Source organism: Bubalus bubalis, chromosome 3, assembly GCF_019923935.1.
Source record: "Bubalus bubalis isolate 160015118507 breed Murrah chromosome 3, NDDB_SH_1, whole genome shotgun sequence".
NCBI classification, from domain to species: Eukaryota; Metazoa; Chordata; class Mammalia; order Artiodactyla; family Bovidae; genus Bubalus; species Bubalus bubalis.
The window spans coordinates 36,470,001-36,483,043 of record NC_059159.1 but is presented as its reverse complement, the minus strand read 5'-3'; the positions used below and the strand labels follow the sequence as shown (position 1 = coordinate 36,483,043).

General features: G+C 54.7%; 3 protein-coding genes across 14 annotated transcripts; 1 reads left to right on the top strand and 2 right to left on the bottom strand.

Annotated features, from left to right (window-relative positions):
* Positions 1-1,115: 1,115 nt before the first annotated feature.
* ZMYND15 (zinc finger MYND-type containing 15) lies at positions 1,116-7,263 on the bottom strand. Of its 12 annotated transcripts, XM_006060098.4 has the most exons (13): positions 5,617-7,263; positions 5,004-5,238; positions 4,759-4,914; positions 4,344-4,504; positions 3,677-3,829; positions 3,276-3,356; positions 3,023-3,139; positions 2,815-2,903; positions 2,629-2,727; positions 2,302-2,455; positions 2,161-2,219; positions 1,771-1,931; positions 1,116-1,415 (listed from the first exon to the last, which is right to left on the bottom strand). In XM_006060098.4, the coding sequence occupies exons 1-13, from the start codon at positions 6,194-6,196 to the stop codon at positions 1,244-1,246; spliced, it is 2,217 nt and encodes a 738-aa protein (XP_006060160.4). In that variant the 5' UTR covers positions 6,197-7,263; the 3' UTR covers positions 1,116-1,243. The 12 variants fall into 12 exon arrangements, with proteins under 12 accessions (XP_006060160.4, XP_044795317.2, XP_006060161.4 ...); XM_044939382.2 differs by having other exon boundaries at positions 2,629-2,903; XM_006060099.4 differs by lacking the exon at positions 3,023-3,139.
* Positions 7,264-7,286: 23 nt separating this feature from the next.
* CXCL16 (C-X-C motif chemokine ligand 16) lies at positions 7,287-10,698 on the top strand. Its single transcript, XM_006060097.4, has 5 exons — positions 7,287-7,425; positions 7,768-7,906; positions 8,266-8,348; positions 9,605-10,012; positions 10,462-10,698. Exons 1-5 carry the CDS (start codon positions 7,359-7,361, stop codon positions 10,521-10,523), a joined length of 759 nt encoding a protein of 252 aa, XP_006060159.4. The 5' UTR covers positions 7,287-7,358; the 3' UTR covers positions 10,524-10,698.
* Positions 10,699-11,096: 398 nt separating this feature from the next.
* Positions 11,097-12,921, bottom strand: MED11 (mediator complex subunit 11). Its single transcript, XM_006060115.4, has 3 exons — positions 12,781-12,921; positions 12,469-12,599; positions 11,097-11,617 (listed from the first exon to the last, which is right to left on the bottom strand). Exons 1-3 carry the CDS (start codon positions 12,863-12,865, stop codon positions 11,480-11,482), a joined length of 354 nt encoding a protein of 117 aa, XP_006060177.1. The 5' UTR covers positions 12,866-12,921; the 3' UTR covers positions 11,097-11,479.
* Between the last annotated feature and the right edge of the window lie 122 nt (positions 12,922-13,043).

Here is a 13,043-nt window from a genome sequence, read left to right as displayed (position 1 = left end):
TCCTATTTAATTGTCATGTCTCCTTAGTCTCTTCCAATCTGTCAGTCTTTCTTGGTCTTTCTTTGCTTTTTGTGGCTTATACTTTTGAAGATAGTGGTCACGTGTTTTGTAGACTGTCCCAGGATTTTTTTTTTTTTCTGATGTGTTCTTGTGATTAGTCTAAAGTTATGGATTTAGGGGAAAATACTACAGAGGGGATGGGAATGTGGCCTTGTCATTGCATCAGGTCAGGGAGCATGATGTCAGTATAACTTCTTATTTCTCATAAATATTAGTCAGTTGATTCAGGTGGTGTCTGCCGGGTTTCTCCACTATTTTTTCCTTTTTTATACTTTGTGACAAGCATCTTTAGGCCCAGCTTATGCTTATGGGGATTTTAAAATCAGAAGAAAGTCACTGAAGGGATTTAAGCAGAGAATAATGTTTTGAATGTCTGTTTTGGAAGGAATAGGAGATACAGGGGGCGTTTGCAGTGGGACTGGACATAAACTGCTGGAGGCTGAGTGACCAGCAGTCTCATTCAGCTGGAGTTGGTTCTTACGGGACATGAAAGATGAGAGAAGGTGGAGTCAAGGATGGCCATGAGGTTTCTAAGCGGGACAGGTGGGTGGCCTGGGGCTTTCACTGACTCTAAACCAAGGCTGTGCGGCCCCTAGGATGCTGTATGCCTCCCCTGCCCCCGCACCCACTCCCTCCCCCCACCCCGCCTCCCCCAGAGAAGTCACTTTCTGTTTCTTGGTCTTATCTTGACTTGGATCCGGTCCCTCAATGTTACTGGGGCCGGAAATTGTCTTATCAACACTTCTTATTAGAAGAAGTTTGGGGTCGGGAAGATCCCCTGCAGGAGGAAATGGCAACCTACTCCAGTATCTTTGCCTGGAGAATCCCATGGACAGAGAAGCCTAGAGGGCTACAATCTATGGGGTCGCCAAGAGTCGGACACGACTGAAGTGATTTAGCACGCACGCACGGGATTACCCAGGAAGGTTAGAATCCCAAGCAAACAGAGAGGGGATAGCGGTCGAGGAACTGAAGAAAGCTAGAGGAAAATGTCGTCCTTAAATCCTTTTTCTTCTCACTCCATTTAAGGACCCAACGATGAGCGTTTGACTCAGTAGTTTCAAACAAGTTATTTTATTTAGCTTTTCGTGTTCCGCCAACCGGCCTCGCCCTCGGCCTCCCCTGTTTCGTGTTCCTTTCTGAGGCGTGTAGGGGGAGAGGGTGGACCGCTCTCTCTCGGCCCTCACCTGCGCCGGCGGGACCCCCGCCCAGGTTTCTTTTCTCCTCGGCGCCTACGGGCGGGGGCGGGAGGGGCTGTAGGAGTTGGGGCGGGAGTCTCCGGCCCGGGCGCCGGGCGGGCCCCGCTTCCCTGCGAGGGCTTGTAGACCAAGTGGAAGATGAAAGCGTTGCAGTACCTGAGGAGGCGTGGCTCCATCAGGGGCGGGGCCAAGAGGCTAGGCTATTCCAAGGGGCTGGGGTTATAAATTCTACGTTCCCGGGAGGGGCGGGTAGGCTTAGGGCTCCGTGGGCCAGCCAGGGTGTAATCAGGGCTATGTTTTGCTGGGTCGAGGACCAGGGGTTGGAGAGATTTTGTGAGCTGGTTCTGTAGAGGGGTGTGTGGGCGTTGTCGAGACCCTCCAGTGGGGGAAGTGAGGAGTGCGGGCGGAGGAAGCAGAGGGTAGGGCTGGGCCAGGAGGGTCCCAGGACCATAGAGACGAGGGTTGAGGTGGGCTTTTCAGGATGAGCAGCCAGAGAGTACGAAGGCCTTACCAGGGCATGCAATTGTCTGCCGCTCTGAGGCGAAAGGGGGAGCGGAAAGGGTTGGGCTGTGGAGGGCTGGTCCCCCCTCCTGTGGCCACCGCCATGGTCTGGTCGTCCATCACACAGCCATACTCGCTGCTCTCGGTGAAGAAGGCCGGCACTCGGAGGGACTGGGGTGGAAGCGGGGTCTCAGACACTCACAGAAAAGCTCCCACCCCCATATACCTCCTGGGGACCCAGAGGACTGGGATGGGGAGAGGCACGAGGCAGACACAGGGGCCAGGAGGACCCGTGGGTGCACCCTATGTCTGTGGAGTAGATGATGGGGAAGAAAACACTTTTAGAAAATGAGGGACCGGGCGGCAGGTGAGAGAAGGTCTCGTTTGCCCCATCCCCCACCTGTAACCGGGGCAGCGAGCTCAGCCAAGTGTCCTTTAGTCCAAAGCCAGAGTTAAATCCTGCGGAGGGAAGGACAGCAGGGAGAAGCTAACTTCCATGGCCTCCTCCCACCTTTTCCACCCTCCCACCCCCAGCTCTTACCGATGACCAAGTCAGGCTTGGGCCCCTGGAGCAGGTGGTAGGGCCTTGCAGACACCTTGATCTGCAGGTCTCTGCGGCCCCCCTTCTCCTTAGTCCCAGAGCTGAGCCGTGCTGATACGCCAGAACCAGGGCGGACAGATACTTCAGGGCCATCCTGGAGAGTCAGAAGTGGGAGAGAGGCCAGTGGAAGTGATGGTGCTGGAAGACGTGTCAGGTAAGACAGGGGAGGGGAGGCAGGGATCAGAAGGGCCCAACCAGGATGATAACAGAGGGACCAGGTCTGGAGACTGGGGTGGGGGACAGGGGGAGGGGGTATTCAACCCTCACCCTCTGCAGGGTAAAGTGCTGCTGGTCACTTTCGGGGGGCAGGCCGTCACCCACAAACTGCAGCTCCAGGGCCACATGGGGGAGCAAGACCAAGAGTTCCTGAAGGGCAGAGAGGACGAATCTGGGTCCCACCCTGTGTTCACCTCCACAACCAGACGCCCACCCTTCAGGCCTGGAGAGACTTACCCAAAACACCATGACAAGGTCAAACTCCTTCCCGGCCTCCACCACATGGATTTTCAGTGACTGTTTGTTCTGGATGTTGAGCTCAGGGACTGGGTGATAAGCTAGCCACTTAAGAATATGGTCTCCTCCTCCCCTCCCTCCTGTCCCCTACCAGCCCCCTGGCCCCTCTGCTCCACGCAGTCCTCCCCCCTGCCTCAGCCCTCCTTACAGGACTGGGGCACCAGGTGGGTGATGACGTAGTACACAGTTAGTGGGTAGGTGAGGAGCACGGCCATGGGTGAGTCCAAGCTGAGGCCCCGCCACGTGTAGTAATCCTGCCACGAGCCTGGGGAGAGTGGGCTACTGGGGACCTGACCTCAGGCCCCCTCCAGTCTAACAGCCTCCTTTCTCAGTCCCCCAGGACCTCTGGCCCTGCAGATCACATCCCCACCCCTAGCTCCCTCAGGGCCCCTCCAGCTCACCAAAGAGGCCCCTGGGTGAATCTGGGGGCACTGGAGGCATCAGAGCTGGCCCATCCCCCTGGAGAGGCTGGTAAGGATCTCCTGTGAGGATGAAAGACGACGAGCCAGGTGTCAGGGAGATCCCCACCTGGCTGCTTCCTTCTTCCAAAGGAGCTGTGTTCCCTGAGAGGACCTGGAGCTGCAGCAGGGGGCTGGGAAACTGCCTAGGGATGGGGCTTCTGGAGATGGTGGGCAGGGGTGACTTTTCCGAGGGTTGGGGAGTGGCAGGCAGTGCCCTGGTGCTGGGGGTGGGGGTGTCTGCTGTGTATGTGGAGGGGTTATCTAGGGTCTGGACAACTTTTAGATCTCCCCTCCTGCTCTCTAGTCTGAGGGACTCATGCCTGGAGAGAGGCCCCACGCACCATGGAGAAGAAGGCTGAGGGAGGGTGTGCTGCCCCTTGGGTGCCTGGGGGCGCCAGGGCCTGGAATCAGCATGCTGAACTGGGTCCAGTAGCCACGAGTGAGGCCACGGGAGGCCAGGAAGGCCTCCTTGTTAAAGGTTTCACTGGTCACCTCTGGAGAAGGATGAGGGGAGGAGTTGAGGGCTCAGTGGCCAGGATTCCAGACTTGGGCTCACCTCAGCCTCTCCCCAGGACCCTGGGTCTGAGTCTGCTTCTAGTCAGGCAGAGAACTAACATTCCTGAGTGGCTACAGCATAGTCCACAGAAGCCATATAACAATTCCATGGGTTTTAACATTTGCTAATCTGCCTGTTTAACCGGAGAGGAAAAACTCTAAAAAGTGAAGTGATTTGTTTCAGGTTGCCAGCTTGTGAAACTGGGACGCAAGTATTTGTATCTCTACTCCTGAATCCCCTAAGTTCTCTCAGGGACCTGGGCACTCAGTCCTCAGCTCCAGAGAGGCTATCTTCAGCCCCAGGGGTCTAGCTCCCAGCCCCAATACCCAGCGCTCAGTTGTTACTCCAGGGATCAAGACTCTGAAATAACAGGCACTTAACCTTCAAGCCCAGGACCCTGTTCCAAAGTGGGGGTTCCACTTCCCCCATCCATCCTGACCTCCTTATGGTACCTGCGGTGTAGGTAAAAGGCAGGGTTGCCAGTTCTCCAGCCCGCTCCATGAAGGCTGCAAGCCTTGGGCACCAAAATCGGTGGCTTACGTCATCTGGGCATCGCTTCCAGTCCGCACGGAGACAAGCCTCTCCACAGTACAAGACAGCACCGCACTGGGGGCTGGGGTTATAGGAGGTGGTGGGGTAGCCAGCATTAGTGTATGTAGGTCCCCTGTCTGCTGTCCATCTGTCCTGCAGCTGCCCATATGTCACTCAGTCTATTTGTACTCTCTTTGCCTATGACGGCATGGTATTTTTCCATCTTCTTGTTTCTCTGTTCCTCATTCTGTCTGTCCTCAGTGTCCCCCACTAGCCTGCTTCCTTTCTGTTTGCCTGACTTTCCTCCCCCTCACTCTGTCTTTGCAGGTTGCTCACCAGGGTGTCAGTTTCACTTCAAAGCTGTGCCTATGACAAACATGGCAGGTTCGAGCCCGAAGGGAGGCAAAGGTGAAGCCTGGCCGGGGACCCCATGTCCGCATCGGGGTCTTGGCTAACTTCACTCCCAGCCTTGGGACCAGATTCTCCAGCTCCCTGAATGGGGGTGGAGACAGCATCAGGTTGGGAGTGGGGCTCAGAAGCCCAGGCCCCCAGGCTTCCCCACCCTCTACAGCTTTCTGTACCAATGCAGCTGGGCATCTCCCACAGTAAGCTGTCGGGGCTTTCGGGGGTCTCCGGAGCCCATGGGGCAGACCATGCTATGGCAGAGGAGAGCATAGGCTCGAGGAGCCAGGTTCTCAGCCCCTGAGCCCCTGCCGGTGCTCCCCTGTGCTCCTTCCATCAGCAGGTCAATGCCCAGGATGATGCCATGTTCATCCGTCACCAGTAAGAGGCAGGAAAGGTGCAAGGGAGCAGCATCTGCGGAAGACAGGAAAAATCAGGGGTGGAGGGGGAAGATTGTCAGGGGCAGGGTACCAAATCAGATACTCCTGGGGCTAGGATAGGGAACTAGGTAGAGAGGGCAGGCCTCTTTGGAAGGGGACAGCAGCTCCACAGAACGAGCATTTGCTGCCAGGCAGAAATGTGGGGGTGTGCTGTGGGAACTTAACATTTTTCTTGAGGTGTTAACTCTCGACTTCTGGAATTGTTTTTTCCTTTACTGTTTAAATGTTGGTGAAACTTAAAAAAAAATGTGGATCAATGAAAACACCTTTTCAGGCCAGCTTGGCCTGAGGCCCACCCATGTGTGACTCCTAACTGCGCTCTGAGGGGGCCGGCGGCGTACTGGGTTCTTACCACCTCTCCGCCCCGTCCTCCTCTCAGGCCCCGGCCCGTCTTCTGCCCTGTCTTCTTTGCCATCCTCGCCACCTCCAGCCTCCTGCTTGGCCTCCTCTGGCTCCCCTGGAGGGGTGGCTTCCCGGGGGGGCTCCCTGCTGCCAGGGGCCGGCTCCCCATCCTCCTCCGTTTCTACCTTTTTGGTGCCGGCACCCTCCTCCTCTCCATTCTCTTCTTCCTCCTCCTCCTCCTCCTCTCCTTCTTCCCCTTCCTCCAGGCTGACAAAGCTGACGTAGGGACTTAGGTCTCGCAGGTGGAGGGGGGGCTCATCTCCCAGCAGCCGGGCAGCACCCAGGCCTGGTCCAGGGCCTGGCTCTGCCCCTTGCCCCAGGCTGATGCCCACACTGCGGTTGGGCAAGACGTGGAGCACCCAAAGGGCCGGGTCCTGAGGCAACCTTCTGATCTGAGCCTCCAGCTGCCGCCAGCGACCCTCAAGGCTGGTTCCTACAGCCCCGCGCTCTGCCACGAACTTGCGGAACCAGCCAAAGAGGAGGGCAGCAAAATCAAGGAATTCATCCCGGTATCCAGACACAAACTCCATGTCTTCAGGGGCACAGGGCCTGGGCCAGACTGAGCAGAAGGGATGTATGGTGAGGGAGAAGCACCGGGGACGGTGTGGGTTGGAGGGGTCCCTTAGGGTGGAATCTATGGATGGATGTTGGGAGCCAGAAAGGAGTTTTCAGGGCTGAGGATGCGAGTTCAGGATGAGAATGGGGGCCAGACTTGAAAGTGGGTGATTAGGGTTAAAAGTGAGTCGTCAGGAGGGAGATAGTATTTGGGGCTCCAAATCTGAGGCTCAAACTCTCAAAGGTAGGGATTGAATTAAATCAAGGATCGAAGTGGGAGAGGGTTAATCCTATGGGGAAGAGTTTTGGACTCGTCTGTGGGGTGTGGGAAGAGGGCATCAGAGGCAGGGCATTCCTTTGCCTTGGACCGGGTTAGGGTTGGCGGTGAACCCCAGTACACCTAGCCCCCGCCCCGGCCGCTCCACTACTCCGGTACCTGCAGCCGCCACCACTTTTCGAAGGTAAATACCTCGGGGTGCGGTGTGACGTCAGGCTGCCCGAGCCCACGGCCGGCTGCTCGGGTGGCCACGCCCCAAAGTCTTGCGCCACGCGGAGCCACCCGGGTCAGTGTCTGCGCCGCGAAGCGCGCGGACTGGTGCTGACAGTCACTCTGCCCACGTGACTGGAGCCGGGTCAAAACATGAACTCCTCTCTAAGGAGCAGGTCACAGGGACTGAGCTGCGGAGGGCGGGCAGGCGGGCGGTGCTGGCATCTCTGGGCCGGACGAATCGGCCCAGGGGGCAGTGCTGCCATCCAACCTGCACCTTGGGCTTCCTTTCGCTTTCTCTCTCCTTCTTCAATCATTCCTGGCTACCCACTCGACAAGGCTCTGGGCTGGGTGCGGGGTTGCTGGCTGAGGAACTCCACCTCCCGGAGTTTCCCCGCCTCCCCAAGGCCTGCGATCACGCGGTTGCGATGGGACTGACCCCACTGTCGATTTGAGACGGTGTGGACGCCGGGAGGGACGCGCCGCCCCCTCGCGACCTGCCTTGGCAGGCGGGGCCCCGGCGCCGACGACCGCCGTGTCCCTCGGAATCACAGGCGAAGCGGGAGAAGGAAGCGAAAGCCATTGAGAAACCGGCTGGTCATCAGGCTCCGGAGAAAGTCGGGGAGTCAGACAGAACGCGGCGGGCTGAGATGATGCTGGGCCGGACATCCCGGTTACTCTTGGTCCTACTGTTTGTAGCTTATGTCACTCCTTCAGGTTTGTCAGAGACCCGGAGTCCCGAATCCGGGGAAGGAAATGGGCGGGAGGCACTAGCGCCGCGGGGTTGAGTTGAGTAAGTGGGGAGCCAGGGTCCCCAGGGCAGCCGGGGGCAGGGGGAGGGCCAGCTGTCTGGGCTTGGGGATGGGCTGGGGAACACCTGGGTCCAGGTGTGATTATGGACATATTTGGGGAGAGTGAAGCGTGGGTCGAGCCGGGGTCGGGGCTCACATCCTGGGGTCTAGGGGAGACACTGTAGTTAGGCTGTGGGTTGAAGTCTTAGTAGCAGCTGCATGAGCCCCTTGAACCGGGGCCTGTGCGAACCACTTCCATCCCGCTCAGGCAATGGCAACGAAGGCAGCAAGGTTGGGAGGTGTCCCTGCGATCGTACAGTCTCTTCCCATTCCCCCCCGAACGAGGATTTCATGAGACATCTCCGAAAATACCTGAAAGCATATCAGCGCTGTTTTTCCTACGTCAGGTAATCTCACCACCCACCCCTGGGAGGGCTGCGCGGGGGGAACCCCCCTCCCCACCGCCCTTCAGGATCCGCGGCACCGCCCCCCCCCACCCCCCGCCCTTCAGGATCCTCTGGTCAAACTCGATCTCCTTCTGGGAGGACGTCTAGCCCCTGCCCCACTCCTCCCGGTCACGTTCGCCCTAATTCGTTGCACCTTCAGTTTCCCTTTTCCCCTGTCCCACCTACCTGGAATTTCCCAGTCCCAGCAGAAACTGCTGAAGCTCGGGAGTGACCTCACTTCTTTGGAACCAGGAAAGAGCTGAGAATAGCAGGGGTGGGGCAGAGAGTGGGGACACATCTGAGACCAGGTCGTTCCTCAGGTTCCAGCTACCCCTCAGAAATGTATGTGGAGGCAGCACTGACGGCTGGGTTCAGGAGCTGATGCACTGCTTTGACAGTGGAGGTGAGAGCTTCCCCCTCCTCCCCAGGCCCTGTCCCCAGGTCTCCTGTGCGTCCACCTTACACCCTTCTTTGCCTCAGCCCTTTCTTCTTCAGTATACTTTGACTTACGTTCCTCTTTACCATAAACCCTTCACCATCACTTTCATGATTTTTGCCAATACATCCTATCACTGTGCATTTCCTTAATGTTGTCCTTGAAATCAAGGCACTATTTTTATATTCCAGTATTTTGTGGTGGAGGCTTCCCCAGTGGCTCAGGGGTAAAGAATCTACCTGCCAGTGGAGGAGATAGTGGGTTCTATCCTTGGGTTGGAAAGATCCCCTGGAGAAGGAGATGGCACTCTTGACTGGGAAATCCCATGGACAGAGGAGCCTTAGGGGCTAAAGTCCATGGAGCTGCAAAAGAGTCAGACATTACTTGATGACTAAACAACAAGAACGATTTTATTATGGAAATTTGAAGACATGTACAAAAGTTGAAAGATTTGTCCAGTGAACATCCATATAACCACCACCTAATTCTATAATGTTTGATTTCTATATTTGATGTATATTACATATGTCCATAATAAAGCAAATATATTTTATATTTTACAATATCGAGTTTAAGGCATTTTAACTATATTTGCTTTATTGCCTGCCCATCTGTCTATGCATCCCTCTATCCCTCAATGATCTGCCTAATATCTTTTTGGTACACTTCCAAGTAAGTTGCAGGCTCGACTGTACTTTATTCCCAGACATTTCACCATGTATATTATTAAGGAGAGTTCTGTATTTTATTGTTCCTTTGAGGTAAAACTTTAAAACAATGAAATGAATAAATAAGTGTATACAGCCACTTTTGAAAAACTTAATGGCAACTTGTCCTAAGCAGGAACACCTGTGAAGTCACAAATTTGATATGCTGGTTGTATTTTACTCCTAAAATAAATACACAACCATTAAGACACCAAGTGTTCTTCCAGGTCCCAGCACTTATCTGATTTCATTTACTCTTCCTCTTAGGTGACAAGGGGCAAGGTCACAGCTACTTTGTAGCAGAGTCTGGGTTCCAACCCGGGTGTCCTGACTTCCCAGGACATGATTGCCTCAGGGGTTCCATGTTGTATCCATCTCCCCATATTTTCCCTCTACCCTCCTTTCCTGGGCTTCAGCTGTTCCCTTGATGTTCTCCTTGACCCGCTACCCTGGCCTCTGTCTAGTTCTTCACCTTGTCACCTCGTAGCCCTGATCCCTCACTTCTTGCTTCTTCAGAATGTGGACATGCTCAACCTAGGGTGGTGGATGCACCTCTTCGCAGAACCCAGCTTCCTGAGCCCACAGAAGCGGCACCTTCAGACACAGCCACCACTTCCCAGACGTACCTGCCATCCACCTTGCAGCGTACCCAGCAACCCACCCCTCTGGAAGGAGCACTATCCTTGGACAGCAAGCTCATCCCCACCCATGAAACTACCACTTACACTTCGGGCCATAGTCTGGGGGCAGAGCTTGAGGCTAAGGAAAACCAGAAGCAGCTGAAAGAAAACGGGGGTCCTCAGGCTGGGACATCAGCCACGGTGCCTGTGCTGTCCCTCTTGGCCATCGTTTTCATCCTCGCTGGAGTCCTACTCTACGTGGTGTGCAAGCGGAGGAAGAATCAGCTCCTACAGCATCCCCCAGGTAAACTGGGCTTCTGAACCCCTCCTCCAGGGACCCAGAGCCTCCCTGGCAGGGATTCTGCCAGCAGCAGGCAGACCCAGAGACAAATACAAATGGTACCTGCACCACTGACCACAGGCGATGAGTGAAGAGTCAGCCCGACTACAGAGTGGGGAGGGAGGAACGCCATCATAGGCCCAGGGACCAGCCCTCGAAGTCAGGCAGTGCTTGGAGCAACATCAAGATGGCAGCTAGAGCAGACTAGTGGGAGATGAAGCTGTGGAGGAAGGTGGGAGCCATTAATTCAATTCACAGATCTTTACTGTTGAGCACCTGCTGTGTACCTGGTCTATAGCTAATGTTCTGGACTCTGATTCCCCAGTTTAAGCTGTCACCTCTTGCCCCCCTGATACCTTGCCCAGCTTCCCTTGATCTCGGAGCTCATCTGTTAATTTCTGTATCTTTTCCAGATCTTGCAGCTTCATTATATACCTGCGGCAGACGAACCAGTGCAGAGAATGGAATCTCGTGAGGGCAGATTGTGATTTATTCAGCATCAATTAATATACTAGAACAATTTTTGGTAGACACTCTACTTATTGGTCAGTGTTTAATTCACAACTAACCAGCTATTGACCTCCCTTAGACTTTTCTTCTGTTCTTTTGGATTTTTTCTATACTGTGATATAAAATTGCTGTTTATTTTATGTCTTGTATAAATTCCATATTTTTTAACTACTAAAACTTATTTTTATAATTTTTGGTTCTTCTTTCTGCAGACATGGGTCTTATGCCCTTGCCCCCTAATCATGCCTGATTCTTGGCTTCAGCTTCTCTGCTGATGGCCACCTGGCATCTTCCCCCTCAACATCTCCTCCCAACCCCTACCAGCCTCCATATCCCATGACCCATATATCTTGCTCTTGTCACTTCACACCACACCAGTGTTCCTCCCTAGCTTCCACCCTCTCTTGCTTTGTGCCCCGACCCCACAGTAAAGGCCTGGGCTTTTCTACCCTCCCTCCCCAGCAGCTGCCATGCAGCCTGGTTTTACTTCCTCAACCCCTTACATCACCATATATGCCCCAATGAGAGTCTGAACTCCTTGTTTTGGTGTTATTATTTTTATTAGCAAAATCCTTAGTTCTCATTTTGTCTTTTTCAGTGAACCAAAAATGTGTCTTCCTTGGTCCAAGTCTGCGGGAAGCCTGGGGCAGAGACATGAGGAAGTGGGTTGGGTGTCTAAGTCTCCATTTCCTGTCTGAGCTTGTCCGTACTCAGTGAAGTGCATGGCAGGAGCAACCTGCTGGAGGAGCCAGGGCACAGCTGTGCACGGGCTTGGTCTCTTAAGTCTCTTCCTTCCCACCTTCTGCACCCTTGTCCTCATGGCCTCTGACCAGTACGGCAGGTACAGGGCAGCCCACGCTCTCCAGATTCTGTTCTGGGGTATATGTGGAGCTCTCCCTCCAAGCTGTTCACCTGCTTGGCCTAGTTCTCCAGCATCTGCTCACAGGTTCGGGCCACCTCACTGAGCTTGAGGCGAGCATAGTCCACTCGCTTCAGGGCCATTTGACAGTCCTTCCTCGAAGAGTAGCTGGAGCCCTCATGGGGCTGCCCTGTGGCCACCTACAGGAGATTCAGATTGATCAGTGAAGCACCCCTTCCCTCACCCATCTCCCCAACAAGTCATCAGGTCTTTTGCCTCATTTCTTCCCTGAGTTTGAATTTGCTATGCCAGATGGTTAGCTGGATTACCTAGGGCACACCAATGAACTTCTATTAACTTCTATTAACCTCCTCTGTAAAGTGGGGATGACTGTTAACTACTTCCTAGAGTTGTTATGGGCTTTCCTCATGGCTCACATGGTAAAGAATCTGCCTGCAATGCAGGAGACCCGGGTTCAATCCCTGGGTCGGGAAGATCCCCTGGAGAATGGAATGGCTACCCACTCCAGTATTCTTGCCTGGGAAATTCCATGGACAGAGGAGCCTGGCGGGCTATAGTCCACAGGGTCACAAAGAGTTGGACACGACTGAGAGACTAACAGTTTCACTTTTCAGAGTTGTTATAGGATTAGATAATGCAGAATGTCTAGCACACTGTAAAAGTTTAGTAAATGGTGCTTCCTGTTGTAATAACCTCAGAGCCCTTTCAGTCCTGTTCCTTTTCTCGTGAGGTAGCCATCTGGGGCGCTATACACTTGAGGTCAGGTCAAATGTCTAAGGGCAAATCCTATAACTTTCCTATTGTTTAGATGCCCTCTCCCAGGACTTTCCCATCCGCTGGCTCATGTGATGCAACTCAGTGACACAGGAAACCTGTCCTGGAAGGGAGGGATGCTGCCAGGATCGACGGGCCCGCTGGGTAGGGCTGGTCTTGGTTGGCTCCGGGGACCAAAGCTGTGCCCCGGACTCTTGAAGAATAAGGCTAAGGCAGAGAGCTGGGGTGCGAGCGTAGCAGGTCCCACCACACACACCTGAGTGAGATAGCGGATCTGAGCCGACAGCTCCGCCTCCACGTGCTGCACCGACGCGGTGAAGGCCGCTGCCTGTCGGTCTAAGAGCCTCTCGTTGGTTTTTTCCTTGGACAGTTCCAAGATCACGGTACCTGCCAGAGTGGAGAGCGGGCGGGGCTATCCGGAGACCGCCAGTATAGCCCCGCCCCAGGTCCAGCCCCACCCACCCCTACACCCAGTTAGGATCCCTTCCAACCCCACTTGGTCCGCGCATGTGCAAGCCGTCGCGCTTGCTCTCGCGCCCGTTACTCTTCTCGTCGTCGTATCCCGAACCTGCATTCTGAAGAATGGCTCCAATTTCTCTTTCGATGTCTTCCAGGGCGCGTAGTCGCTCGTTCGCCAGGCTGTAGGTAGCCATCGTTACCCCGGGGTTTTCTTTTGCGAAATACTACGGAAAAACACCCGGAAGTGACTGTCGGTTTGCGCCTGCGCAGAGGGCGCACCTTAGCCAACACTACAGTTCCCAGGATGCTCAGCGTGGTCTTTCCCTTCTCGTTTCACCTGGTGAACTACAACTCCCAGGGTCTCCTGCGCAT

Coding starts and splice junctions, on each gene's coding strand:
- MED11 (XM_006060115.4), bottom strand. CDS start 12,865: ATGGCTACCTACAGCCTGGCGAACGAGCGACTACGCGCCCTGGAAGAC. Junction 12,600..12,780: donor AGCCATTCTTCAGAATGCAG/GTTCGGGATACG, acceptor CCACTCTGGCAG/GTACCGTGATCTTGGAACTG. Junction 11,618..12,468: donor AGATCCGCTATCTCACTCAG/GTGTGTGTGGTG, acceptor AATCTCCTGTAG/GTGGCCACAGGGCAGCCCCA.
- CXCL16 (XM_006060097.4), top strand. CDS start 7,359: ATGATGCTGGGCCGGACATCCCGGTTACTCTTGGTCCTACTGTTTGTA. Junction 7,907..8,265: donor CGCTGTTTTTCCTACGTCAG/GTAATCTCACCA, acceptor GTCGTTCCTCAG/GTTCCAGCTACCCCTCAGAA. Junction 8,349..9,604: donor GCACTGCTTTGACAGTGGAG/GTGAGAGCTTCC, acceptor TTGCTTCTTCAG/AATGTGGACATGCTCAACCT.
- ZMYND15 (XM_044939379.2), bottom strand. CDS start 6,196: ATGGAGTTTGTGTCTGGATACCGGGATGAATTCCTTGATTTTGCTGCC. Junction 3,830..4,343: donor GCCTTTTACCTACACCGCAG/GTACCATAAGGA, acceptor ATCCTTCTCCAG/AGGTGACCAGTGAAACCTTT. Junction 3,140..3,275: donor TTCACCCAGGGGCCTCTTTG/GTGAGCTGGAGG, acceptor CACTCTCCCCAG/GCTCGTGGCAGGATTACTAC.